The sequence below is a fragment of the Falco punctatus genome (assembly GCF_963210335.1).
Source record: "Falco punctatus genome assembly, chromosome: 8".
Taxonomy (NCBI): domain Eukaryota; kingdom Metazoa; phylum Chordata; class Aves; order Falconiformes; family Falconidae; genus Falco; species Falco punctatus.
The window spans coordinates 59,584,808-59,610,260 of record NC_137588.1 but is presented as its reverse complement, the minus strand read 5'-3'; the positions used below and the strand labels follow the sequence as shown (position 1 = coordinate 59,610,260).

Here is a 25,453-nt window from a genome sequence, read left to right as displayed (position 1 = left end):
TAAGATCTGGCGCGTTTTTTTCTTAAAACAAAAATAGCTGCGTTTATTCTAACTTCAGAGTTAAAGACCTTTTTTAGAAACTGGTTTTGCTGACCTGACTCACACACCTCCTGCATCCACCTGTTTGTGTGCAGCCCTTAAATCTGCTGCAGCTGGTCTCTGCTCTTCATCATCCCTGCTGAGAAAGACCTGTTCGTGACCTCTCGCTGTCTGTAATCATGTTGGGCTGGCTCGTATTTTAGTTTGCGATCAACATCTGTCATCCTGGCTGTCCATGTGGGCACAGAAAAGCTCTGGTGGCAGAGGAAGGTCCCCGTGTGCCGCGGCTGCTGCAGGAGTACAGGTCTAACCACCAGACCCCAGCAGCGAGGCTCACCGAGCCCTCGCATCCTCACCTTTGGATTGAGCTGATCTGTACCTTTGCCATTTCAAAGAGAAGTATTTGAGGAAAGAGTGGGATGGGTTTGTTCCTACCTCGTAGTCACCAGTTTGTAAATTCTGGTTGTGATTTTCTGTGTCCAAATGCATTTACTGTTTGCGGTAGGAAGAGGCTGCATGATCATGAAAGCGAAATTGCACGTTAGCCCATAGATTGCTTGTGAACCGGTTGCGAAGGCTGAGACTGAAAGCTGCCGGTGGGATTTGGATACCAATTCCCCATTCAAATTAATCCAAATCCCTTTGGCAGTTCTGATGATCTCAATAAATGAGATTTTTCTGCCAGTGACTTCAAATGCAGAGCCTGCCATGAGATTGGCCAGGGAAGCGGCATGGCTTTTATCTCACTCCGTGACCTAAATTCCTAGATAAGGTTTTCTTTCTTGTCTGGAAGCACTTCTGAACAGGCTGTGACTTCTGCAGGTTTATCCTGAGTGGTGATTCCTCAGCTGCTGTTATGCATGGAGGAAAAGAGGGAGAGCATCTCCCAGTGGCCCCAGGTGTACCACGTGTGCGGTCACCAAAGAGGGGGACAGGGAGAAAAATGCTGTATGACTACATGCCATGTCACCCCGTCTAACAGAATCCGATTTATTTTCCTCTGTAGGCCTGAGGCTCCCTCGGCAGCTCTCGGTCACCTCTGGCAGAGCGCTCGGGGGCAGGGAGCTGAGGGGCTGTTGCAGCAGCAGATGCTGGCAGCAGTGGGGTGAAAGGGCCGCCCCACACCCCAGCCCCTCGCCGAGCCAGCCCCAGGTGCGTGTGGAAGGTGGGTGATGTTTTACAGCTGCAAAACTGGCTTATTCCGGGAACTGCTGCGGTATTTAATTGCCCGGAGCTTGCATGGGGGCCAACGTGCTCATTTCCAGCAGAGGCGATGGTGAAGGTAAGGGCTGTGCTTTTCCAAACAGGATTTATCTGAACCTGAAGGATGGCTGAAGCTAATGGAAGCAACCCTCGCTATCTGCTCTCTCTGTCCTGTGTCAGCCAGGTTTTCTTTCTCACCTCTGTCACTGCACAGCTGGAACCCCCTATCCCTGCGCTCCCAGCCCCAGCCCCCACCATCCTGCTGGGAGCTTCCCCGCTCCCAGGCTCCGCCAGCCCATATTTCCCTCCTCTTGCCTTGCTCCCATCACTCCTGTGACCCTAATTTGCCTGTGCCTCCATCTGTCCCCATCTTTGCTGCCTCCCAGCAGCTTTGGCTCCTCAGACAAAACCCGGTTGCTTGAGTAGCACTTCAGTTTTTGCTAAAGTAAAAGTGCACTCTGGAAAAAGCCCCTTTGCTCCAAAGCTTCACTCCTCCGAGCCTTGCTGCACCTGACCCCGCACACCCAGTGCTCCACGGGCATGTAGCACCCGCTGCCGAGCAAACCTGGAGCCCCGCTGTGTTTACAGATGCCCCCAGCACTGAGCCCAGCCTGCCCGGCGCCCTGGCCCACAGCGCTGCCCCCTCTCCTGCCTAAGAGGGGTCGGGGGCTTTTCCCAGGGTGTCCCGAGCTGTAGCTCTCTCCTGCTCCTGCACTGCTTTGCTCTGGGTATGGCAAGATCCGCAGAGCCAGGAGCGGCAGGAATGGCCAAGCCATGAGCCCCGCAGCTGCGCTCTCCTCCGACACGGCACATCGGTGCTCCTGCCCCTCCTCACTGAGTTTAGACACCCAGGGAGCTCTGCTGGAAAAGTTGATGGGTTTCAGGGATTCAGAGGCTCACAGGACTGTGTGGCTGAGAAGGACTCGGTGCTGGGCACCAGCTGCCAAAGGGGTGAAGTGCAAAGGCCCTTTTGTGCCCCCGCCACGAGGCTGAATATTTTAGCTGCAGCGCTTGTCCTGGGGGACCTGCTGATGCGCAGCTTGGCTGGCCTTAAGGGAAGCAACTGCCTGGGCCCTGGGCATGGAGAGCCTGACCCTGACAGGGCAGAAAAGCTCTACAAGGCACTGGATGTGTGGGGAAAGAGTCTGGGAGCTGGCTCTGTTGGTGCCCTGGTGGGGTGAGGAGGTGTTTGGGTGGTAAGTCACCAGCCCACGTGCTGTGGGCCAGCCCTGCACTGAAAATGACCACCCGTGGTTCTGCAGTAATGGCAACAGCAACTTGATGTAAGGATTTTATTTGTTTCCGCTGTCAAAAGCAGTGATACATGCAGTTGGCACAAGACTTGCTAGGCATTAGTGTCATAAGTATTCACACGGAGAGAAATTAAAATGTCATCAAGGCAATGTGGACAAGCATCACTTAAATCCCAGCGCTAACCTGAGAAGGGAGGGAAAGGTGTGGAGGAGGCAGAGTGGCGTGGCACCTCCCTGATCCAACTCTCTCCATCAGCTCTAATAAATGCTGGAGCCACCTTCACTTTTGTTCTTGCTGTGTGGTTAGTTCAAAACACAAAGATGAGAAGCAGTTCAGCTCCATAGCACTAATGAGTTTCAACAGGAGAAAAAAATATTTGAGGTAAGAGATGTGAGAATGAGAAGCTCAAATACGTTCACCTTTTGATCCTCGAGCATATTTACACTCACTTTGGCACTAAGCAGAAGCTGCCTTCTGATTTAATCTGCTCGAGGGTGGTTTAGAAACTGCTTGTGAGCATTTTTATAATTGCAACTTTCCAGTGGTGTTTCCCATCTTAGCTGCTGTTGAACAAACAGCCTGGTCCCCATGCTCTCCTCTGTGCCAAAAGATGTGTTCCTAGTAGTAGTTGTAATAATTAGGCTACTATTGCTTTGCAGTTTTCTCAGTTGCTTCTCTTGGCTGGCTACAGAGAGCGTGGTACCCAACGCAGGCACGGGAGGCAGCTCTGCAGGAGCAAGCGCCGATGCGAGGCAGCTTCTCTGGGTGGAGAAGCCTCCGCACCGCAGCAAGGGATGACTCGGGCGTGCGCTCACCACACCATGCCTGGACTTCGCCACAATGCTTCTCTTCCTATGGACACCCCGCGTAGCATTCACATCAACTGAACTGCTCTATATATGTTACGTGCTGGATGGTCATAACACACACATGTGGGGTTTTTTTCATGTTTCAGTCTCACAGCACCAGGCGAAGCACGGTAAGCATCGTCATCACAATCAGGTAGGTGGGAACACAGAAGAACAGATATGAAGGGAAACCCAGAAATTATTATTTCACATTTTGGTCCTGTGAGTGCCAGCCCAGTGTCCCCAGGCTGCATCTCAGCCAGAGCTGCTCTTGGCATGCTGTGGAGCCTGCAGGGCTGAGTGCGAGCTCACAGGGCTCCTGCCCCCGCACAGCAAACTGTGGGTGCCCGTGGCGTGCAGCCTGGTGTGGCTGTGACAGGGCAGGGACCAGCGTGATACCTGCATTTTTACAGCTGAGATCCAGGACAGCCGCAGCAAGGGCACGGCAAAGCCCACCCAGGGCTCCTAGCTCTCCTCCTGCCAAGAGTAAATCATGGAGTACAGGTAACAGAACTGTGCCAGGGTAAGCAACAGGCAAATCTCCACCTGGAGGAGCTGTAATATTCTCCATGTTGCCCTCTAGCAAAGCCTCATAAAAGACTTGTTATGATTTAAAAAAAAAAAAATTTCTCTATGCCACTGCACTAAGAGGTGACCTAGCCAGGGGTATTCTGGTGTCGGCGCAGGGATCTCTCACGGGTCTGCTGGTACCCGTGTGTGTCAGAGAGCGCAGTCAGGGCTGTCCAGCAGTGGCCAAAATGTTGCTTTCAGAATAACTGTTCCCAAGTGCAAGGAACACCTGGCTGTTCGGCATTTGCTGGGAAACAGCAGCAGTTTAATGTTCCAGCAGACCACTTCTTCTCCAGAACTTCTCCAGATGGGGTTTGTACCCTCTCTAGCTTTTCTCCATGCTCAGGGCAGTTCCGAGTAAGAGGCTGGGGGAGATGCTTGATGAACTCTTGTCTTTCCAAAATGAGAACTAATGGCTGTTTCTTTAGTGGATGTGGCTTGGAGTTGTCCCTTTGCCCACTGATGGGATATGATGGGTAACAAAAGTCTGCCTGACTTACATGCACATTCAAGCTGTTTTCTGTGTAAGGACTCCAGGGAGAGCTTCTAGAGCACAGGGTGGTTGTATCTTGTGAATAAAATTATTCTGACCGGTCACTTCTTTACACTTCAGCAATGGCTGGGAGCAAGCAAGCTTTTACCTTTGCTTCTTTCCAAATGCATCTGTGCTCTGAAATCCAGCTATGGAGCATGGCTTTTTTAGGTACCTGGAAACACTCCGAGTATCTCTGCTTAGCGGGGACATCACCCATCACATTTTTGTCACAGTGAGAAGTTTCTCTCCCTTCTTTTTCGTCAGTGCCTGCTGTGTTGAACAAAGAAGCCTGCCTTCTCACAGAGCAGCGCAAGGCTGGGTTTCCTACCAGCTTCCCTCTGGCTGAAAATGCCGATAGCTCACCACCATTAATGAACACGGGGCCGTTTTCTTTCTGTCTGTGGTTATTCCCTAAAACTGTTCCCTCTTCTCTTCTGAGGTACCTCAGCTCTGAGCAGACCGCTTCTTTCTGCACTGATCTTGGGGAGGGAAGACTCGGAAAACTGAACACCCGTGGAAAATTGGGTTTCTCTGTGGCTTTTTCTTTCATGGCTGGGGGATGAAGCTCACTGTTTGGGGAGGAAGAGTTGCACCGTGAGTAACCAGTGCTGGAGCTTTTACCATTCAATAAAGCCTTGGAGGAGCAGAGCTTCCCCGCACAGGTGTAGATCTGTGCCAGGGGGTCCTCTCTGGGCCAGAAGTCACCTTCTGCAGGCATGGCTTTTCCCAGCGGCACCATGTTTGAAATTAAATCTGTCAATTTACATTTTGATGTCTCCTGCTGCATCCCCCCACGGGATGGAGACCACCACACATCTTCAAGGTTCTTCAGGGTCTTTCTGTCCTGAACCTTACGGCTGCTCTCAGGAAGGCCTGCGAAGGTGGGCCTGGCAAGGTGGCAGATGGATTGAATGTAGTCGTCGCTGGAGTACGAGTCTGGGCTGGCCGCAGTGCTTGTGCGTTTCGCGTTGCTGGTTGAATCTTCCATCGCTTCCTCGTGGGTTTCACGTATAGTTGGGAGAGGCTTCGAAAGACTCAATCTCATCCGGGGTGCCATGGCTGCGAAGAACAGACCCGACATGGTCAGCATGTGAAAGCCAGCTGTAGTAAAGAAATCCCAGGCTTGTTTCTATAAAGTCCATGCTACCTGAGCCACCCCATATTTTCTCGTGGCAAAGAGTGGTGTTTATAGAAACTCCATTTTAAAAGTTTGCTGGCAGTACTTTTACGTTCATGGCTTCCTAAAGAGCCAATATAACAGAAGCCAAGTGACTATGTGCAGAAGGAAATATAAGATGCGTTATAGGGATCAGCTGCGGTGCTCCCTTCTGGAGCCGTGTGAGGGGCCAGCAGATGAAGCAGTGCGGTGCAGGTGCACCAGCTCATCTCACTGTCCGTGTTGTAGCAGCAAGGGGGGAACTACTCCCCTTATTTGCTGGTCTGCTTGCTGTAACAGGGCTCTGACTTCACGTTGCGTGTGAGCAGGCAAGAGCTGAACTCAACAGGAGAGGAGCTGACCCACCGCTGTGGGGAGCAGCATGTAAATAAAGTGACAATACAGCTGATCTCTTCTAGGAGCTGTAGGTGATAATGTACAGACTTGTTCATTTTCGTCTCTGCCAGTGGTTCATGCATGTAGTTACGGGGTGGTAGATCCTTCTCTGAATGCTTACGTAGAGTCAAAGGGATTTAACACATGTCCTTTATATTCAAATAGTTACCCTCAACTCTTTTCAGGATAGATTTACACCAAACTGCTCCCACTAGTCAGGTAAACCTTTTTTACAAATATTTCATGCCGCAGTGTTTGCTAACTGTACTGATTTTTACTTTTTTTCTCAAAATACTCTCCCCTATGCTATGCTTACCTCCCCTTCTGGCAGAAACGGCCGCACACCCCCTTCCTGTTTTTTGGGTTTGTTTGTTGTTTTTTTTTTTAATTACCCCCCACAATGGAATAGGTGAATATCTGCCAACATGATACACCTTTGCTCTGCGATTAAAGGCAGAAGGGCTTCGCCAGCTGTTTTAGTGCCTTGCTGTCACTGCTGGCAACAAACCTGGCGTTGTGGCACCGGCTGCGGGTGGGCCCGGGACCCCCCGCGGGCAGCGCCCCCCGAGCCCCTGCTGGCTCGTACTGGTGCGCAACCCAGGTGCTACTGGTGAAGCCAGGCGAGCTGGGAGCTGCTGGGCTGGCAGCGGCTTGTTTGAAACCTCACGGCCTTTTTATTTCCCTTTCTCCGTTCCGCCTGCTCCTGCCTTCCCCTGCCGGCCAGCACCGGGAGGAAGGCTCGCTGCTGCTGCTGCTGCTGCCGCCGCCGCCGCCCCTCGCCCGCGCTGGGCAGCCCCCCCCATCGGGAGGGAATTAACCTCCCGATTTACAGGCGGCCCCTGCCGTGCCCCCCCGCCGGCGCGGCCCCGCTCCCCGCCCGCCGCCCCCCGGCTCCCAGCAGCGGCCCCGGCCGCCCCCCTACCTGCGGTGCGGTGCGGGGCGGTGGGCAGCAACGCCCGCTCGCTCCCCGCCTGCTCCCGCCGCGGAGCGCAGCGCAGCGCCGCCGGGCCGCACCGGGGCAGCGCACGGGCACCGGGGGCAGGGCCGGCCCCTCCCCGGCGGGACGGGCCTCGCCGGGCCTGCGCCGCCCCGGGCTGCCCGTGCGCCGTGCGGTGCGGGAGCGGCGCCGCCGAGGAGCCGCAGTGCCCGCACGTGCCGGGGGGGACCCCCACCCCCACCGCCACCCCCAGGGCTGCCTTCGCTCCTGCTCGGCCTTGGTTGGCGAGCGGGCGGGTGCCGGGCTCGCCCAGGGGCCGGCTGCTCGCAGCCCCGCGGCCGCCCCGCCCCGCCCCTCCCGCAGCTTGGCCCTGCGGAGGCCCCGGGCCGGCTCTAAGCGCCCCCCGCCGCCCCCAGCACCGCCCCCGCCCAGCGGGGCCACGCAGCGGCGTTCGGGCGCGGGGCCGGGGCAGGAGCCGGGGCTGGGGCAGGGGCGGTGGTAGAGGCAGGAGCAGGGGCAGGAGCCGGGGCTGGGGCAGGGGCGGTGGTAGAGGCAGGAGCAGGGGCAGGGGCAGAGCAGGGCAGTGGCGGCGGTAGGAGCAGGGGCAGCGGCCGGGGCAGCCCGGGCCGTGCGGGGCGCTGGGCGCTGCCTCGTTAACGCGCCGCAACCCGGTCGCAACCCCGCGTGGCTCCGGCCTCCCCCTGCTGCCGCCCCCGGTGGTCGCGGGGCAGGTGAACAGACGTTTTGCGGAAGGTCCTTCTGCTCCTGGGCCGCAGCAGCGCCTTCAGCGGGAGCCGCCCCGGCCGCTGCGGGTTGCGGGGGGGCCGCGCTGCGCAGCATCCCTGCGGGACCCGGGGACCCCCGCCGCCTGTCCCGCGCTGCTGGGAGGGGTGGGGAGAAAAGCAGAGATCCTAGATTAAAAATCGCTGCTTTCCCTTTATTGCAGAGGCTGTCAGTGTTACCAGCCTTGAGGCTGGAATTGGCTTTGGCCGCTGATTTGGGCACCCGAGCCCACGCTCATCATCCAGCCTCTTTCTATCTCCATCTTCGATCATTTTTTTATCTCCAGTGGAAAGCAATAATCAGCTTAAAAGACTTGTGTATCCCAGCTCTCCTTTGGGCATTTTTGAAGCTTGTTGATGTTCGGATAAACAAACCAATTAATCTTTGGGAGCCCTAGATGGATACCAAAGTCAATTCCCATTTGGGGTGTTCTAGGGGAAAATACTCTGTTACTCCAAATGGGGTCTCTGGGGTGACGCCAGCGCTGCTGGCTAAAGCTAACGTCCACCTGATGGGGCACCAGGGCTATGAGGATGCTTCATAAATAACTTTTGCTTTGGAATATTGCAAGGAATATGTATTTGGGAGGGAAAACATCACCTTATGCTTTCCAAAGTAATGAATCTGTACAGAAAAGAGCTCCTCCAGCCTGGTGTGGCAAACCAGCACCCTGTGGGTGCTGGGGGAGCTGGGCAGCTGCATTGAGCTCACCATCTGGATGCAGGTCAGGCCTGGTGGCACCACTGTGACAGCTCAATGATGCCACCACATTGCTGCTGTGCTTGTGCCTGTGGTGACACAGCTGAGCCCTGGGCATTGGAACACAGACATCACTGCCCCGGGCTGCAGTAGCAAAATCCCAGTTTGAAAGGCATCCCAGTTTGGGAGCTCATGCGCTGGGAGGCTGTGCCTGCTGCCAAAATCAGGGCAAAAGACACTAAACTGAAGGTCCATTCCCTTCCCTTTCTGATGAACCCATCTCCAAGGGACATTTAGGGTGCTGTTTTCAAGTTTTTCCAGTAACTGGTAGAACTGTGAATTCTGTAAATTACTGGTCTTTTTCTTTTTATTTAGCAATTTTTACCCTGCTTGGCACCTCTCCACTTCTGCTCATCTCTGCCCTCCCTCCTCCCAGAGCAGCTGCAGCACCCAAAGGCACCAGCACCCCCAAGGGACGGCCACTGGCTCACGCACGCAATCCTGCCACACTCCTGCCTGCAGAAAAATGAGGCTTTTCGGTAAGCTAGCAAATATTGCGACCGGTGTGTGGTTGGGCAATGGTGACACCTTTCTCCTGTGGTGCAAGCCACTACCTAAAAACATGTCAGCGCGTGTCAGGAGGGGAGTGGTGTTAATGCCAGGCTTGGCTGAAGCGTTAGCTCTGGCCAGGGACGGGGTTAGTGCAACCCTGAGCATCTCTAAGCCTCGGTGCAGCGAGATGCTTCTCTCTTGCATGTTTGTCATTAAAAGTTCAGGACAGGAAAACGGTTTGACCCAATTTGTGCCAGATTCAAGATGATTTGTGTTCTCTAATTACACCCCCCGCTACCCCCCCCCCCCCCCCCCCGCCCGTTAACCTCCTGTGAATTACAGCAAGCAGCTGCTACAGTACACAGCAAAGATATTCCCGTGAAGCATTAATGAGCCTTTTTTGTATTAACTCAACAGAGCTGAGTTAGAAATGTCGCACCCAAAGCTGTTGCCTTGACTGCAGCTCACACAGTGACTGGTGGCGGCTGCTTGTACAAATGCTGTGATTGATGCACACAGGTCTTCTGGAAATTACCAGGTATGTCTTGGTCTTTTGCAACCCCGGTTGCTGCGAGGGCTGGGTTGCTGCAGCCCGTTGCCATTTAGCACAAAGCTTGTGTGCAGGAGCTGAGCTCTCCATCCAGCTGGGAACAGGGGTGGAGTCCTTTTGGGAGGCTTTGAAAAGGCTCGGGACTGATTTAGGCACTCTGTTTCCTTGGGATTTCAATTAAGCTCAGAAAATTACTCCAGGGAGCCTTCGCTGGGAGTTTCTAGGCCATGCTGGTGTCATGGGTTCATCAGTCTGGCTCTCATCAGCGCCGGCTGCCCACGGCTGGCAGAGAGCTTGGTGCTGGCGCAGACATGTTTTAAAGTACTTTGAAGTCTCAGAAAGTACGAACCATGGTGGCTGCTCGGTGCCATGGTATTTATTTGAAATAATATAAATATTTTTTAATTTATATTACTGTTCTGCATAAGGTTATCTTGTATCTTTGTAAAGGTGCTTTTTTCTATACATCATTTTAGATTATAGAAACACACATCCAGACCCCAGCCTGGCCATCCTAAAGTGCCTGAATGCTGATGCAAAGCCGTCCCTTTTAGGCACACCCCTGAAGAGGCTGGGAAGCTGAGGGCTGTGGATCGTGGCAGGGCTCGGTGAGGACACTGCTGCCATCACTTGAAGCCTTCTCCTACCCGGGGTCCCACAAAACCCCAGTGCTGCCAGCAGCCCAGGGTGCCGCATCGCTCGCAGCGGCTGCCTGAAGCCAGAGCTGGGCAGGGTGGCCTGGGGATGCTGGTGGTGGCTGGAACATCTGAGAAATCTGTACCGAGGAAAGCAGCGAGCCGTGCAAATGCCATTACATATTACAACCAACAAGCTGTTTCGTGCCAGTCAGGCCTTGCAGAGGAATTGTACTTCACTTGCACAGCTTCTTTCCAAAGCCCCCTGGCATTGCTGGCAGGGGGAATGGGGTCTCAACGTGCCACGCTGCTGATCCACTTCTCCTCATGCTGAGAATAAATCCAGGCGGAGCACAGTTAGAGCACAAATGTGCCGTGCAGAAGACTGGGTGGCTGCTCAGCTCCTGGAGAAGCTGCGTTTGCTTCCCTTTGCTCTGAAGACCTCAACGGCACGGAAGTCCAGTTTTCATTTTTGGGGCCATTATGAAACAGCTGATGCCCATCTTTTAAATATGGAGATCAGTTTTATTTTGGTGGAAGCTGTGCTAGTTGGTCCCACAGAACCCCTGGCAGAGCTCACAAAGGACCCAAATAATTTGAATAAACCTGCCATAAACAACTTTTGTTTCATTGAGAGATATTTAATCACAACAGCAAGAACATCCCAGTCACTTGCAGACAGAAAACAGACCCCGTTTTGATGAACAAATTACTTGTTACAAACTGCTCAGCATTTGGCTGCTAATCCAAGCTGCCAGCTCACCCAAGACGGTTTTGTCTTCCCATAGCTGTTGCACTTTTTTAATATAAAAATATTTATAAAATAAAAGAGCTTTGCCTGATTAAGTTAATTATATTTTATGCTGTATATTTTATACTATATAACTGCCAGACCAGTTAATGGTAACCCTCAGTGGAAAACCCTGCGATGTTACCATCCTCTAAACTTTCTGTTATCAGCGGGAGCTGGGCTGTGTTTAGATAATAAACTCCCAGAAAATAACTTAATTCTTGAACTGTTTTCTGTGGTTTGGGTGGCGGGGTTGATGGCAGCTTTATTTCTCCGCTGCTGCTGCTGTCTGTGTTTCTCTCCTGCAGGTTTCATGCTTGTTCTTCGGCCCCCAGCTGCTGGTGAGGCATGGGCAGCAGTACAGCAGCATCTTGGAACACATCCACACTGCGATGGGGACTGAGCTGAGCGGGTTTTACTCCATCTGGTCCTTCCTGCAACCCCGGGATGCAGAGAGCCCTTCTCACCAGATCAAGGGATTTTTCACCCAAAGTCCAGCGGCTGTTTCATAATCGCACTTCTTGTGCCGTGCCACCATCTAGTGGTAACTCAACTAGAAACTCTGCACCCAGAGAGGTGAAGCAGCCTGAGCAGGTTCTCCATCACCAGCCTGCAGGGAACCCAAGCGCTGCTCCAGGTAGCACAGATGCAAAGTGCAACACAATCACATAAGGCTGGTGGGACCACTCTGCTGATGGAAGTGTAAAATCCAGCAGATTAACTATGATGAGGCTTTTTCCACATGTGCCATCCTACTCTGCTCCTCACTGTAATGAGTTTTTAGGAGTGCGCTTGCACTTGCTGTTGTTCTGTGGCTTCATCGCTTCGATCCCTGCTTGGCTTTGGAAAGCTGCTAATGAAGGAGGGATTGGGGAAGAGTGGTGGGGAGGGTGCAGGGGAAGAGAGCGCAGGAGAATGATGCACACTCACACACATGTGCAGCTCCTGTGGGATTTCCAGGCATTCAGCCCCCAGGGAGGCTCTGCCCCACTTTTGGGACCCTGTAAGCAAAGCCACACATTGCGCCAGCAGCCCTCCGGTGGGTGGCTGAAATCATGCTGCACCCCCTCGCTGCGTGTGGGGGCAGGCAGGTTTGCACAGCACTTTGGAGGAGCTATGTTCTGCCTGGCGTAATTGAGAATAACCTGAACAACTGCTTCCCTGGCCTGGGATTGCTCCTTGAACTGTTTTTTGTTGTGGGTTGGTTTTTTGTTGGTTTTTGGTTTTTTTTTTTTTTTTTCAGAGAGTGCTCAGCAGAGCCAGCCATAGGACTCCCTGACTGTTTGCTTATTTCTGCACCGCCGAGCTGTAAGTCGTCCTCCCAAGACACGAATATTTGCCCAGGGACGCCCTGCTTTACCAGCACAGGCTCCTTGCTCTGCCCAAGCTACCTCTTGCTAGTGTTAGCCTTGCAAGCAGATTTTTGAGGGTGTCTGCTGGAAAGCTCCAACCCCAGCCCATTCCTCCTTGTTGAACCAGCTGCCCTCCGGGTGATCCTGCAGCTCCTGTGACTGCCTGTGCAGCAGCAAGGGATCCCCTCACACACAAATTGTCTCACGCCATCTACCAAACAGCTGAGCCCCCTGGCAGTGCCCGGCACCACCCCCCTTACAGCCTCAGCAGTGCATGGGCCAGTTGTGCTTCTTCCAAGGCCAGAGCGGTGGTTCCCATGAAGACAGCAGGGTCTCGCCTCAGCATCTCTTCAGGATGGGGTCCTCAGGCGTGGGAGACAGAGGTTGCAAGTGTCAAGACCCATTTTGCAGTGCAATGCGTGGTTTTAGCATTGAGTCTGTGGCTTGCCACCGATGTATCACACGCGGTGGGTTTGCTCTGGGGGGATGCACGGAGCCAGGCGTAGCTTCAGGTACAGGAACAGGCGGAACACCAGTGTGTGGTGTTTGTGGATGCTGTAGGAGTAGGATACTGTATGGGCATCATCTATGTGAACAAGGTAAGGCACTGTCCCTTCAGCTTCCCTCTTTCAGGATAATGTTCCCTTTCCTTCCACTGCCAGCAAGCTTCTGTTTTAACACACACGCTGCATTGAGCTGGGTAAACAAAGCCCAGCAAGCGCTGTGGTCAGTGGTGTTTACCCCCCTGCAGCGCCAGGCTTGCTAGAAGGAGCTGCTATCTGCAGTGAGACCTGAGCTGGGCCACTCAGTTTTGGGGACATGAGAATAAGGTTTTCAACTGGATGAAGCTCCTGGAGCAAACACTCCTGGGGCTGTTCCCACAACACGGTTTCCCAGGCTCATCCAGCCCCAGGTACCTGCCTCCATCTACAGGTAAACCTGGAGAAAGGTGTTAAGCTGTCATGGGCTTTCCGAAGCGGTGACAGTCCCCCAGCAGGGCCCAGGGGACAATCACAGTATTTCCCCTTAGAGATGAGGCAAATTTCAAAGTTAAAAATATATTTCTACATTAAAAATATTCTGCCGGTTCCCTTTGCATTTAGCATCACCCCCATGCTGGGGAAATGCTGCTCAGGAGCTTTGGTACCCGCAGGGGCCAGAGCCACCCCCCCGGGGCCATGTGTACACCTGTGTCTGTCTGTCCAGGCTGCCACCTGGGCACCAGTTATTGCCCAGCTCTGAAGGATGGATGCCAAGGGGCCAAAAAGTTGATGTAGGACAGGAAGAGATGGCCTTTTGTAATTGTCATCTTTAGGCATTAAAGACATAGAGAGGAAGACCGGGGCAGGAGGGAGGGGTGTTGGATGTGTTTGACACCACCATGGGTGCTTCTCGTGGTTGGGGTATGGATGTGAGACCCTTTCCCATGGCCGCTATAAAAATCCCAAAATCTTTCAGTTGGGAAAGCAAAAGCGAATTAAAAAATCACCCTTGTCACAGCTGGAAATTAGATACTATATCAGTTGTCACAGTAAATGAAACCCAGGTTTTAGCCAATCCACTGTTTTATCAGGGCATTTAAGTAAGTAAATGTCTTTTCCATATTAAAAATGCTGAGGTAGTTCGTTACCTGATTAAAGAACACACTGGATTGAATGCACTGCATGGTGCTAACTGAATAATCAAGGTAAGCGGGGACTTTTCAAATCCTCAAGCAACAAACTTCAGTTAGATGCGAGAGATTCATTTATGCTTTAAAGGAAACTTGGCTGTGAGGGTGCAGGTTATGGCAGGAAAATGTATGCAAAAGAATTTCATGGAAAGGAGCAATTATTTTATCAATAGGACATGCAAAGCGAAATTTGCTCATCAGTCCTGAATAGAAGCCCAAATACCTGAGCCTTTTAAGCAGATGATACACGGACCAGGATGGATTTCAGCCGAACTTAAAGGCTGAGAGCCTCAAGCAGGTTTAAGTGAGTTTAATTTCTGTGCCGTTATCAACTGAGGTTTTGGTCCAGTGACTTCATATTTGGCCTTGGATAACGGATGTTGTAGCAAGGATGCAAGACTTTGGCAGCAGGTGTATCCCAATTCCACTTCATTAAGATCAAGTTTTAGAAACTGAATTGGTTTTGAGTCTGAAGATGCTGGTTCTTCTTCCCCCAGCATCTCCGCATAATGTTACTTCAATGAAAAAAGCACAGGGAAAAGTCAAACACTTTGCAAAAGAACACAGACATTTGAATTTAATAAATTATAAAATTAAAGATTCTAATTTGTATATACATTTTTAATATACAAGAAATGGCTATTTATTGCAATTTCTGTTAAGGCATATGTAAGTGAATGGAAGTTGCATATAGATATTCAGATGAACATAGCTAATACTGTGCATTGTAGGTGAGTAAATAAGACATTAAATGCATTACGTAATAAAATAAAACATAAACCCCTTTGAGTACTGGTAAAGCACCATTTCTAGAATTCTCAAAATATCTGAAAGCATTCTATGGAGATGTTGTGAGACTAAATATTGAATGGATATATGAATATAAAAAGTGATGCATTCATAACAGATTACGGAAATTTTTAAAGGAATGTTGGTGAAAAAAATGGCAGTAGATTGGAGCCAAGAGAACCAGAATTGGTTTGGGATCTTTTTTTTTTTTTTTTTTTTTTTTTTTTTCATGAGGGGCTGTCACTTGAATTTTATGTTTAAACCAACAGAAAAATGACAATTTACAAAGCTGTGTACTTGCACGGTTAGATCACAAAATGCATTGCTTAACAGGAGCACATCGCTTTAGCTCTCAGATCTCTGAGATGGTCTCTGCAGGAATATACTTACTTACAAATCTGCTTTAGTTTCTGGGGTTTAGGTTACAACAAAATACCACTCTGCTCATTATGTCTCAAAATGCAGTACCTGGGCAACAGCAAAATGGTTACAGAAGACACACTACAATGATGCTCTTGCCCAATTATAGCATTGTAGAAAAAAGCGGAACAGTTGTCAAAGCTCAACCAACCAAAAAATGACCGCTATTTCCATTGCATGACATGGAACAAAGATCAGCTGAAAGCAAAACCCCTTGGGCTGCTTTTTCTTTATCAATAGAGATTTGCTCTGTTTTCCAGTAGAAGTGAGGTCTATGTCCTTAGGAAATGACCAGCATGGGGAACTGCTGAAAAAACCTCACCTTCTGAAAAATTCATGCCAGCTTGAAAAGAAGGCATCTTTCCTGGTCTGAAGAGACTTTTTTTCCCCCCTCATGCAGCAAGACTGTAAAGAGAAGGCAGCTGGTGACCCTGTACCGTAAGGAGATGGACCAGTCAGTCTCTTTCCATCAGCATCTCACTGTCTTGAGCCACCTAGACTGAAGCTGCTCCTTCAAATATCATTTCAGTGTTCCCCAAATAACAGCTAGACAGTAGAATTAAACCCAGGGAGAAATAAACCAAATTAAATCTCCCAAAAGGTGAGACTGAGAAGGGAGCAAGCCCTTCTCAAATGCAGATGCCACTAGGCATTGCGTCGGGTCCCTAACGAACACCAGCCCCAGCGCAGCACCACACCAGCCTTTGGGAGACTGCTCCTGCTCCAAGATGCAGCAGAAGTTTCCACCTTACCTGGAAAAATACTTTTGGTTTGTTAGATTGCAAACTGACTCACTCTAGAGAAAGAGCAAAGCAGTCAGGTTTCTGAGCTTTGCAGGTTCAGCCAGGGTGTCCGTGCCGCATGTGACGGAGCGAGCCCCGGCAGCTCAGCCTTGCCCAGCCCACAGCAGTCCTGGCTGCTGGGACACACGGCTGGAAATACTCAGCGCAGAACCACCCTGGCCTTTTTTAAATGTTGGGTCACCATGCTGGAACAGGCCTTTCCTTCTGCTGTTTGCTGAAAGGTTACCTGAAGTTGCACCAAATACATTCCTGCCCCACTTGCCATTGGGACTCAACTTCAGAGTCCTTTGGACAGAAGAGGCTGTTTGTGAGGCACCATCTGAGCTGTGGGCACGTCCTCCCCTGGCGTTGCTTTATGGTGCCTGGTGGACTGAGCCCGTTCCAGAAGTTAAGAACAGAAACTATGAGATGGGTTATCTCAGGCTTCTGGAGGTCAGAGAAATGGGTCTCTGTACAGAGTCCCAGAGTAAGCCCGGTACCCTCCAGGCAGCCAACTTCTACCTCCCCACCTGCGGCACTTTGAGCCCCCAACCCCTCTCTACCCTTGGGTTTGTAAGGGTTTTTCCTAAGTTTACTGGATGCTTGGATGTGCTTCCAGGCTATGAAAAAGCTGGAGGTTGTGGTTTATTTTTATTGTCGACAGAGCTAAAAGCAGGCAAATAAATTGAAGGGGAAAAGATGAGTTTTACACTAACCACATCTGTGTAAAGGAAATGTGGAAGGCAAGAAATACCCTGTCTACAGGCTGGAGCACAGCTACAGCTGTCTCCCATGGCACAGCAGCTGGAATGATGTTGACTTAGACACGTCTTCCTTGCTCATAAATAGCATGGTGGGGTTTTTTTTCCCTTCAGTGCTCATTACTACATTGCTCTGTTTTGCACAGATGTGACCCGACCCCTACGCTGTTACTAAGACTTGTCCTGTCTGTAGGCTACCACAAATCCCTTGGCACAAGGCTGCTGGGGCCAGCGTCTGACTTGGCCGTGCGCCGTGGCTCCCTAACAGCAGGCAGCCCACGGAGCAGGGCTGGGGCGAGCAAGGGCTACCACATGGGCAACTAAAGGTAAGCAACTTTTGACTGCAGGAAAATGCTTAGTGTCTCAGTAGTTAAAAGTCTGAGGTGAGACTCCTGCCACTGCCCCAGCCAAACCGGAGCTTTAGTTTTTCTTTTCAAAACCAGAACAGATTACTTTGTTGCTTGTGCTGGCTGCTGCTTTCACATCTGCAGCCACGTCTGCTTGGCCCAGATGTTTCCTAGTGCTCTGGACTTTTACCAGACCCATTATGCTTCCCAGTCTTCATAGTCTTCAGCGTAACTCCCATCCCTGAACTACCTGAGCTGCTCCTAAACACTCACCCAAGCGTATCACCCCGGTCCTCTGTAAGGAGGGATGCTCAGTGCCATCATACCAGCTGGAAACATTCTTCCTCTGCTTTGGCTAGTATTTCCATAAAGTACTTTTCTTAAATCAGGTCTTGTCCTTCAAAGACTTCTGGCCACAGTTCAGGCCCGGACAGTTCAAGATCTCAGTGCTGCAAAGACCGCTGCTCCTGCAGGCTCTCGCCTCCCTTCCAGCGGGACTGGCTGCTTTGGAAGAGGAGACTGGGCAGCTCATTCAGCTGTGGTGGTCGAGGGCAGAAAGCAGGGTCACAAGAACCCATTGTGGTTCACCTTGCAATACTTGTGAAGCTCTTTGCCAGCAGCCAGGCCACAAAAGACGTTACACATTGCTGGAAACTCAGAGCATTTCCAATAATTATGTGACTGTACATACAGGCTTGTTACTGGCACTGCTGCAAGCTAAGACCAGCTCAGGCTGGAGGATGAGATCTTACTCTCAGACTGGAAAATCTGATCTAGGAGCCATCAGACCTACCTAGCGGTAAAAGAAGGATTTCAGGGAAGCCCCGGGCTCTGCAGGAGTCTTACCAGCAAAGAGGAAACAAATGGAGGAGTCCAAGCCAGGAGACAGGAGAAAAACTGCTCAAGTGCCACCCGCAGCAGGAACCAGCCACGCTCCTGTCTCTGCAGTGTGAGAGCCAAGCTGCACTCATCTTCTGATCTCCAACCAGGAATTCAAAATGACTTATGAAAACCATGATGACCCTGAGGGGAAAGGAAGTACTCAAAGGGTTGTCAGGTTACACATTTTAAAAAGTTTCTAGCAGACCCGGTGCTGTGAGTACACGTGTGTGTGTATGTGTGTACGGACATATGTAAGGGCACAGCAAACGTTCACTTCTGCACCAATAAAGCTGTCCTAAGGGAAGGAAGATAATACAAAATTATTTCCTCCAAAATAACCTCATCCTACCGGAAGAAAAAACCATGTTGTCTTAACAAAGCACCAAAGGCAACAAGAATCCAGTCATCTTTAAGTTAAGCAGTATGTGGGTAGAAAAAAAAATCAGACCAATAAAAAAAGCACCAACCAACAAAACCCACTGAGGCTGTTGCATTACAGGAACTTAAAGACTATAAAAAAATACAGATTATTGTAAACAGAAAGATTAGGATGTTGTCAGTCCAAGTTGGCTGGATCTACCCTACTAAATGTCTTGCACGTCTTCAAAAGTTTAGGAGAATCCTTTGAAATTGTGTATGGAAATACGTAAACTACTGTTTGCCACTTTTTAATTTACTCAATATATATGGCTACAGAATTTTCTGTATATTTTCTTATGCAGCGCCGGTTAAGAAAGCTATGTAAGCACATGCCTAGCTGTAACCACGGGAGCAGCTCTACCAAAGTCAGCTAAACTGAGCCTGACATGTCCTCGAGTACCTTCCTGAACCGGGGGCTGCGTTAGTGCCCGGGTTTGTGCAATGCACAGAAGCATCACAGGATTGCTGACCACCTGCTTGTCAGTGTTAAAGGGATTTATTATGTCTTGGGACTGTTTTCCTCCATCCTAAGTGTAACTCCCATGACTGTTCCCAAGCAGTTTTACACAGGCATGGAAGACTTACAAGAGCCCATAAACAAGAAACCTGCTAACCTGGCCTAGGTATTACAGTTTGTTTGGATTCAGTGAAAGGCTGTCATCATATTGCACTAATACTCTACCATACCCTGTAAACCTAGCCATCAAAGTGTTCCCATTAGCACTTATGAAACAATCTGTCATTTCCATTTATAGTAGGCTTGAGAATTCGGCATCTCTGCCATAGCACCACTTTGATTTCCCCCCATTTTTAGTCTCTACGACATGGGCAATAGTATGATGTTGGTAACATCTCTATAAGAGAAAAACATTGTTTGTGCCATATTTCCATTTTAGTTTATTTTCCTAAGAGTCTCTTTTTTCCTTTTCTCAGCAATCAGCTCCTGAATTCTTTGATTCCTTGTCCTTTCATAAGGTATCCTTCTCCGTGTAATGATGTTGTGCTGTGATACTTCATTATCCAGCCCATCGATTTTATAGGGAACATCCACTGCATTGATTTCTGGGTGCTCCTCAGTTGCATTGGAAGGAGGTGCACGTGTTTTGGAAACAGGAGGGCTGGTGGCAGACTGCGTGGTGGACACTCCCGTGGGAGGGCTGAGGGTTGTCAGGTGCTCCTCCTCAATGACATTATTCTTATTTACGTTAGAATCGGTTACATTGCTGTCCTCTGTTATATTGCTGTACATATTACAGGACTTGCAACACAGCTTATTGTAACCAGGAATCGAGCAGTAACGAGAGAGAACTTCCATGCGACAAAACATTGACTTGTCTCCTTGACAATGATCTTCTGAAAGAGAAAAAGGGAACAGATAAATAAAGAGCATCTTCAAATTAATCAGAAAAAGAAACACAGCTGAAGCTTTGGCAGTGGGCAGAGGGTTTGGTATTTAAAGTGGGATGGGAAACAGTCAAATGAGTCTTCTATAAGCAGAAGCAGGTTTAGTATTAAACCTAAAACTCAGCTCACTTCAAGGGATGCAAAAGCTGTTCTGAACTGTTTGTACCAGCCCCATCCACGCTATAGACCGTAACACTAATGTTTGGCTTCACGCTCTGGAAGTGCTACCCTTGAAGACCATGCAGCCACGACGAACTGTGTCCCTGCCTTGGCTTAGAGTTCAAAACACACCGGTAGTACTGTGTTGTTGCTAACGCTACATTAAACCCCCAGAAAGTCACCAAGGTTTATACTGAGAAATCTTTTTTCCCTTCTTCGCTCCCTTTAATGCTTTTCTGCAGTCTAATAGTGACTGACCACAGCCAGGGTAATTTGCATTTATCTGGACTGTCTCAGGAAAGCCAAGGCTTAATTTGATGTGTACCGTGTAACTCTCAGAAGTAACCTATCTCCCACTGGAGTGATATTTTTGCCAGGTACCTCTATTCTGAAAACAGAAGCATTGCCTGAGCATGTCCCTTGGTCGAGAGAAAAACGGTGCATTTATCATAACGCTTCTCTCCTCCTGCTAGAAGGGAGCGGATATTTTCAGAACAACCACCAGTGCGGTGCAGGCAAGCCAGCCCATTAATGACTGGGAGACTCAGTAACAAGTCCCAGTTTTTGTGTCGCTGACTGGAAAACTGTAATAAAAAAAAAAAGCGAGCAATAATTGATAGGCTTTAAGCTGTCAGTAGCTGCTACAACAATCTGCACTGCAATAATGCTGAAATACAGGTGGCAAAATGTAGGCTTAGGCATTAAAGGTGAACTGGTCAAACTGTATTATTGTTTGAGAAACATAAATAGAAGCCTACTCAGAGATTACTCAAGCCCTTGTGATTTCTGCTTAGAGGAGTAGAGGACCATATGGATTGGCAGCGGATGGATGGTGAGGGGTTAGCAGGGTCCTTGGAGAGAAAGCTACCTGTCCCCTGTCCTACACACACGTCTGCAGCTCCTGTGCCTCCAGGCTGCAGTGATGGAGCCAGGAACTATCAGCAATTGCAGTGAAGGAAAAATCCCAACGTGCAGCCCACACTGAAAGCAGGAGGAGTCAGAGGGCTTGTAGGAGAGGAGAGGGCTGAGGGGAACGGCAGACTGACCAGCACTTGGCATAAACAGTAACAAAACATTTTCTCTGTGGCCAGAGAGCTGTGGCAGAGATGAAATCACTTCTGATCCTCTCCCTGCTCTCACTCCATTTCCATCTACTCTTACAGTAAAGGATGAGTAACTCTAATTGCTCGCCTTTATTTAGAGTGTACCCGATGGCAGACAGCGTGCTCTAGTCGGTGTGTTACTGGAGCTTTATTTCACCACCCTGCTACAAACACTGGCTTACCCTGCCAGCAACCTTACAGCAAAGCAGAGAACCAGAGCAGATTCAGAGATACCAAGTGAACTCAGAAAGTGTAGGTGTTGCCTCTTCACTCATCCTCAGTTAACAAAATAGGGCATTATAGGTGTTTAATTGGCAAACATATCAGTCTAAAATAAACTAATAACTGTTGCTGCTGCTTCAAAATGCTAGTGCTGGCTGCAGAAGGCGGGAACACCTTCCCTGCCTTGTATTTATGCCCCAATTGGTGTTGCATTTGTTGCAGAAAAGCAAAATTCTGGTTCCTATTTTTGAACGTGTCAATTCATTTTCATACTTTTCAAATGCTAAACTCAGCTGCTGCTGGAAATAAAGAACAACTCCTTTCTCAGGAACCTAAGACCTCTGCCTTGCTTTTAGAGACATTTTCAAGCCAGTCTTTAAGAGCTGGAACCGTTCATGTCTGCATGCACAACTCTACACAAAGGACTGCATGTGCCTATACAGCTTTATAGATGTTTTTACATACCATGTAGAGTCCCCCTTTGAATATTTTGCCTTGTGTTACACGATCTTAACGCAAGCTTCTCCAAATGGCTTGCAAAATAAAAGCCAACAGATAGAATGTTTAAATGTAGTTTCCACAAGGCAGATCTGTTCTTGGCTTTGTAAGAATCCCTAAAAGCACCTTTAGAAAAATGCCTTTTTTTTTCCTATGAAAAATACGTAATGTCAAGCTTAAAAATACATGAAAATAAAACTGCATTATGTAATATGTTTAGTGACATCTGAGTAGTTATATAAATAAACTCTGTAACTTATGAATGTGAGAATGAAATTTTTATCCCCCATCCAAACCAAAATATCCAGATTTGCTGAACTTTCATTTATTTTTACTTGCAGTATGCATGACAGACTGGAAGTATATCTTCAAAACATCAGTAAGAAAAAAATAAATCAGTTTCACAGTCACTTTGGTACACATTAGTCTCATAAAAAAATATTGAAAAGCAAACTGAATTGGCACATCTTTAATATTATGTTAAATACATACAAAACACTAATAAAATATCCCTGATAAACCAAAGTGCATATAGACATAGTGCACAATGCCCAGATACCTTATTGCACCATTCTCTATAGCCACCCATCTCTTGAAACATCACTAAACATTGTCTATTTAAAGGTAACAGTCATGAATATATTTATACAGTTAAACACCGATTATTTTACATAACAGTATTCAGTGCCAGATACGTGTCTTTGCTTTTTCACTTTTTCATGTAAATTGTTAACATGTTTCAGGAAATTGTCATATTAACAGCAAAATTTAAATATGTGATCACATGATAATGACAAGTTTGAAGTGCTACACTGTTGACGACCCAAAGATTCAAAAATGCCACTTTTCCGAAAAATATGAGCAATGCAATAAGGTAGTAATTTGCTCCAAGGCTGCGATTTTAAAGTTGATACGCTTCTACTATTGGTACTGACTGTCACAAACAGGTTTATGACTTGTGAATTCCAAATCTTCAACACAAACACTGAAGGTGAAGCAAGAATGCCAGTTAAATTTCAGTAAGTCAGGTCACAATCCTGTCTTGATGAAGATATGGATATGCACTGTGCAAATTAACCTCGGATTAAATTTACTGCCTTCTAATAGTTAACATTCAAGTAAAAACACTCCATATGAAGATTAACTGAAGGTACCAGTGTACTGTTTATATTTAAAGCTGGATCTGGTAAATTAATGCCATTTACATTTCAACATTAAGGCATTTTTCTAAAATTCTTCTTCTAAGCAAAAAAAGCAATAAAAATTGAGGTAATTCTGTAGTAGTTCACACTGTTATGTTTGCCAGTTGACACATCTATAGAGCATACATACACACACACACATACAACCGCACCAGTCAAGTCAGACATGCACATGGTGAAAAAAGACCAAAAAGATGCAATGAGTATAAACAGCTCCATGCTGAGCAGCTGGAGACATCGTAGTCAATGAAAACATCATATTGCCTCTGCCAGGTTAAGAAAAACACCACCACGCAACCTTCAGCACGGACCATGCCTGTTCTGCTTCAGTTTTGCTTCTAAAGCGAAAGTACGCAAAACTGGCAAAAATTGTGCGACGGGAAAAAGGAATGCAGCTTTTCTCAAGGAGAAACATTTCAAACCACCACCGGGAGTTTGGCGAGAGCGGACGGCGTCATAGCAGCATGGAAAGTACCGACAGAAACTGAGCTTCTGCTTCCCAGTGAGCCCTCCACGGGTTACAAACATAAATATGAGGGTCAGGAATAAAAAAATGAGTAGCAAGGGTGAGTAAAGCAACGGTACCGCAAAGGAAAGTGGAATGAAAAAGTTCTTTCACTCATCAGACTACCCTGTCGGCGAACTGAAACTAGAGAGTTATGAGATTTAGGGGTTTTAGATAAAGGAGAACTTTAGCACTACAAGGTGTCATTATTGTGATGTGATCACATTCACAATAAGTTCTCAGTTTTGCTATCAAACTGAACATCATGAACCAGTAAGAGCCTTTTTTCACCACCACCAAGCAACAAGCAAACTGATCCCAGCTCCCTTTCAGAGGACTGCAACATACTGTGGAGATCCAACTTCACACATCCAATACTTCAAGACCTCCACCACCAGTGCTACGCAAGCTCCAGAGAAGAAAGACACCGAGCACCGAGTGCCTGGTGTGAAAAAAAGATTCAGCCCAAGATTTAAACTTCGCAAAGTCAAGGGAACTTTCCGCATAGAGAGAAGAAGAGAGCAAAAGGCAAAGTCCACATTCGGTGTGGCATGCATTTAAGGGCAAAGGCAGAGTTATAAATGGGTCTTTTACTTGAAGATATTTTCTGGATGGGGTAGTCTGGATCAGGTCTTGACAGCCATTGTATCATGTAGGTTTTCTTTGAAGGATCAGAAACATTTCCTTGAATAGAGGAAAAAAACAGATGTAACACAACATACGTTAGCATTAAGCAGCTGACCTCTCAGAAGTGGATAAGCTAAGAGAGTGAGTGGGCTCCGAGGGCAGAGAGCCTGGGGAAGGACTGTGACCAGGCTGTGCACTTTTAGGCAGAGGCTGCTGGTTGTTTTTTTTTTTTGCCAGTTTGCTACAACTTGTGCCCAGCTCTTGACAACACCCAAGATAGCCTGAAGGCCACTTCTGCAGCAGCACTTGTCACAGCAGCATTAAGTATGTCCTAAGATACATCCCGTCTGGTTTAGTTACAACGCCTCTTTAAAATCTTTGTTTTGGAGACCATAATTGACAGCTTGGTTCTAATTAATTAGGAATCAAAAGCAACCCTGAGAAATACACGAGGAATGAAAGAAAAATATGAATTACTTAAACAGGAATATGTAAAACAGTCTCACCAGCATAATTTGCACAGCTGAAAACCTAACAAGGATAAAGGCATTAGTTTCCTGGATTAAGTAGGAACAAATTTATTCTACTTTAAAAAAAATTGAGTTAGATAACCCCTGAAGAGAACTTGTGCTTGACAGAATGGAAAATAAGTCTCGCTGAGGATGGGGAAAGCAAAGAGGCATCTTTGTCCACGCTGCCTTTGATTAACCACAACCCAGCAGCCTCTTGCCCAGCCCAGCAGGTCTCAGGGGTGCAGGGCCAGGCCCAGGCAGAGCTTCTCACCCAAGGGACCTGTCACCTGCTGGCCAGATCCAGCCAGCACTGCTGTGCTGAGGTCCGCCCCAGCTGCCCACGCTGCCCTGGGGCAAGCGGCGCTCCGCACCGTGTGAAGAGAACAAGCACGTGCCCAAGAAGCCCATCGGCCACACAACAGCTCTACATTCGGAAAGCCTGCTTAAAACCGGGGCTATGGAGAACCACCATCCCAGGCAGATGTAGCACACAAGTATAAACCCGACTAAGGCATTTCAAACAAGTACAATCAACATAACCTTTTTTCAGCAAGTAACATATGCTAGAGAAGTCAAGCACTTACTTGGACATGGAGGTAGTCTGCAAATCCGTACTGTCTCTGGTTTATTTTCTTTACAAAGGCCGATCGCGTTGTCCCTGGTCCGGCACAGGACCGGGCGATCCTGCGTGCCATTGCCGCAGCTGACAGAGCACTGGAAGGAGATGTACCCGTTAGAGCCCCAGCCACCCTTTGGAAACAACAGGTTAGAAATTAGCTTTTAAATTTTAAACCACTGCCCTTGATTTGAGCCGAGACGGTACGTTCTTTGAACCACCACAGTACAGTA

The 25,453-nt window shown here is 48.8% G+C and overlaps 2 protein-coding genes and 1 long non-coding RNA gene across 4 annotated transcripts in view; 1 reads left to right on the top strand and 2 right to left on the bottom strand.

Moving 5' to 3' along the window:
- Positions 1 to 3,961: 3,961 nt before the first annotated feature.
- LOC308068220 (uncharacterized protein) lies at positions 3,962 to 7,444 on the bottom strand. Its single transcript, XM_080398452.1, has 2 exons — positions 6,924 to 7,444; positions 3,962 to 5,508 (listed from the first exon to the last, which is right to left on the bottom strand). Exon 2 carries the CDS (start codon positions 5,504 to 5,506, stop codon positions 4,517 to 4,519), a length of 990 nt encoding a protein of 329 aa, XP_080254578.1. The 5' UTR covers positions 5,507 to 5,508; positions 6,924 to 7,444; the 3' UTR covers positions 3,962 to 4,516.
- Positions 7,445 to 7,524: 80 nt separating this feature from the next.
- LOC308068225 lies at positions 7,525 to 11,165 on the top strand. The gene is made up of 2 exons (XR_013929907.1): positions 7,525 to 9,510; positions 9,999 to 11,165. It is a non-coding gene; the product is annotated as an uncharacterized lncRNA (long non-coding RNA).
- Positions 11,166 to 14,518: 3,353 nt separating this feature from the next.
- Positions 14,519 to 25,453, bottom strand: part of ADAMTS2 (ADAM metallopeptidase with thrombospondin type 1 motif 2) — a 252,659-nt gene continuing 241,724 nt past the window's right edge. For both annotated transcript variants that reach the window (XM_080398419.1, XM_080398418.1), the window contains 3 exons: positions 25,189 to 25,318; positions 24,060 to 24,149; positions 14,519 to 19,725 (listed from right to left, as the gene is read on the bottom strand). In XM_080398419.1, the coding sequence (XP_080254545.1) occupies positions 19,265 to 19,725; positions 24,060 to 24,149; positions 25,189 to 25,318 (681 nt within the window). In that variant the 3' untranslated portion in view covers positions 14,519 to 19,264. The remainder of the gene's footprint in view (positions 19,726 to 24,059; positions 24,150 to 25,188; positions 25,319 to 25,453) is intronic.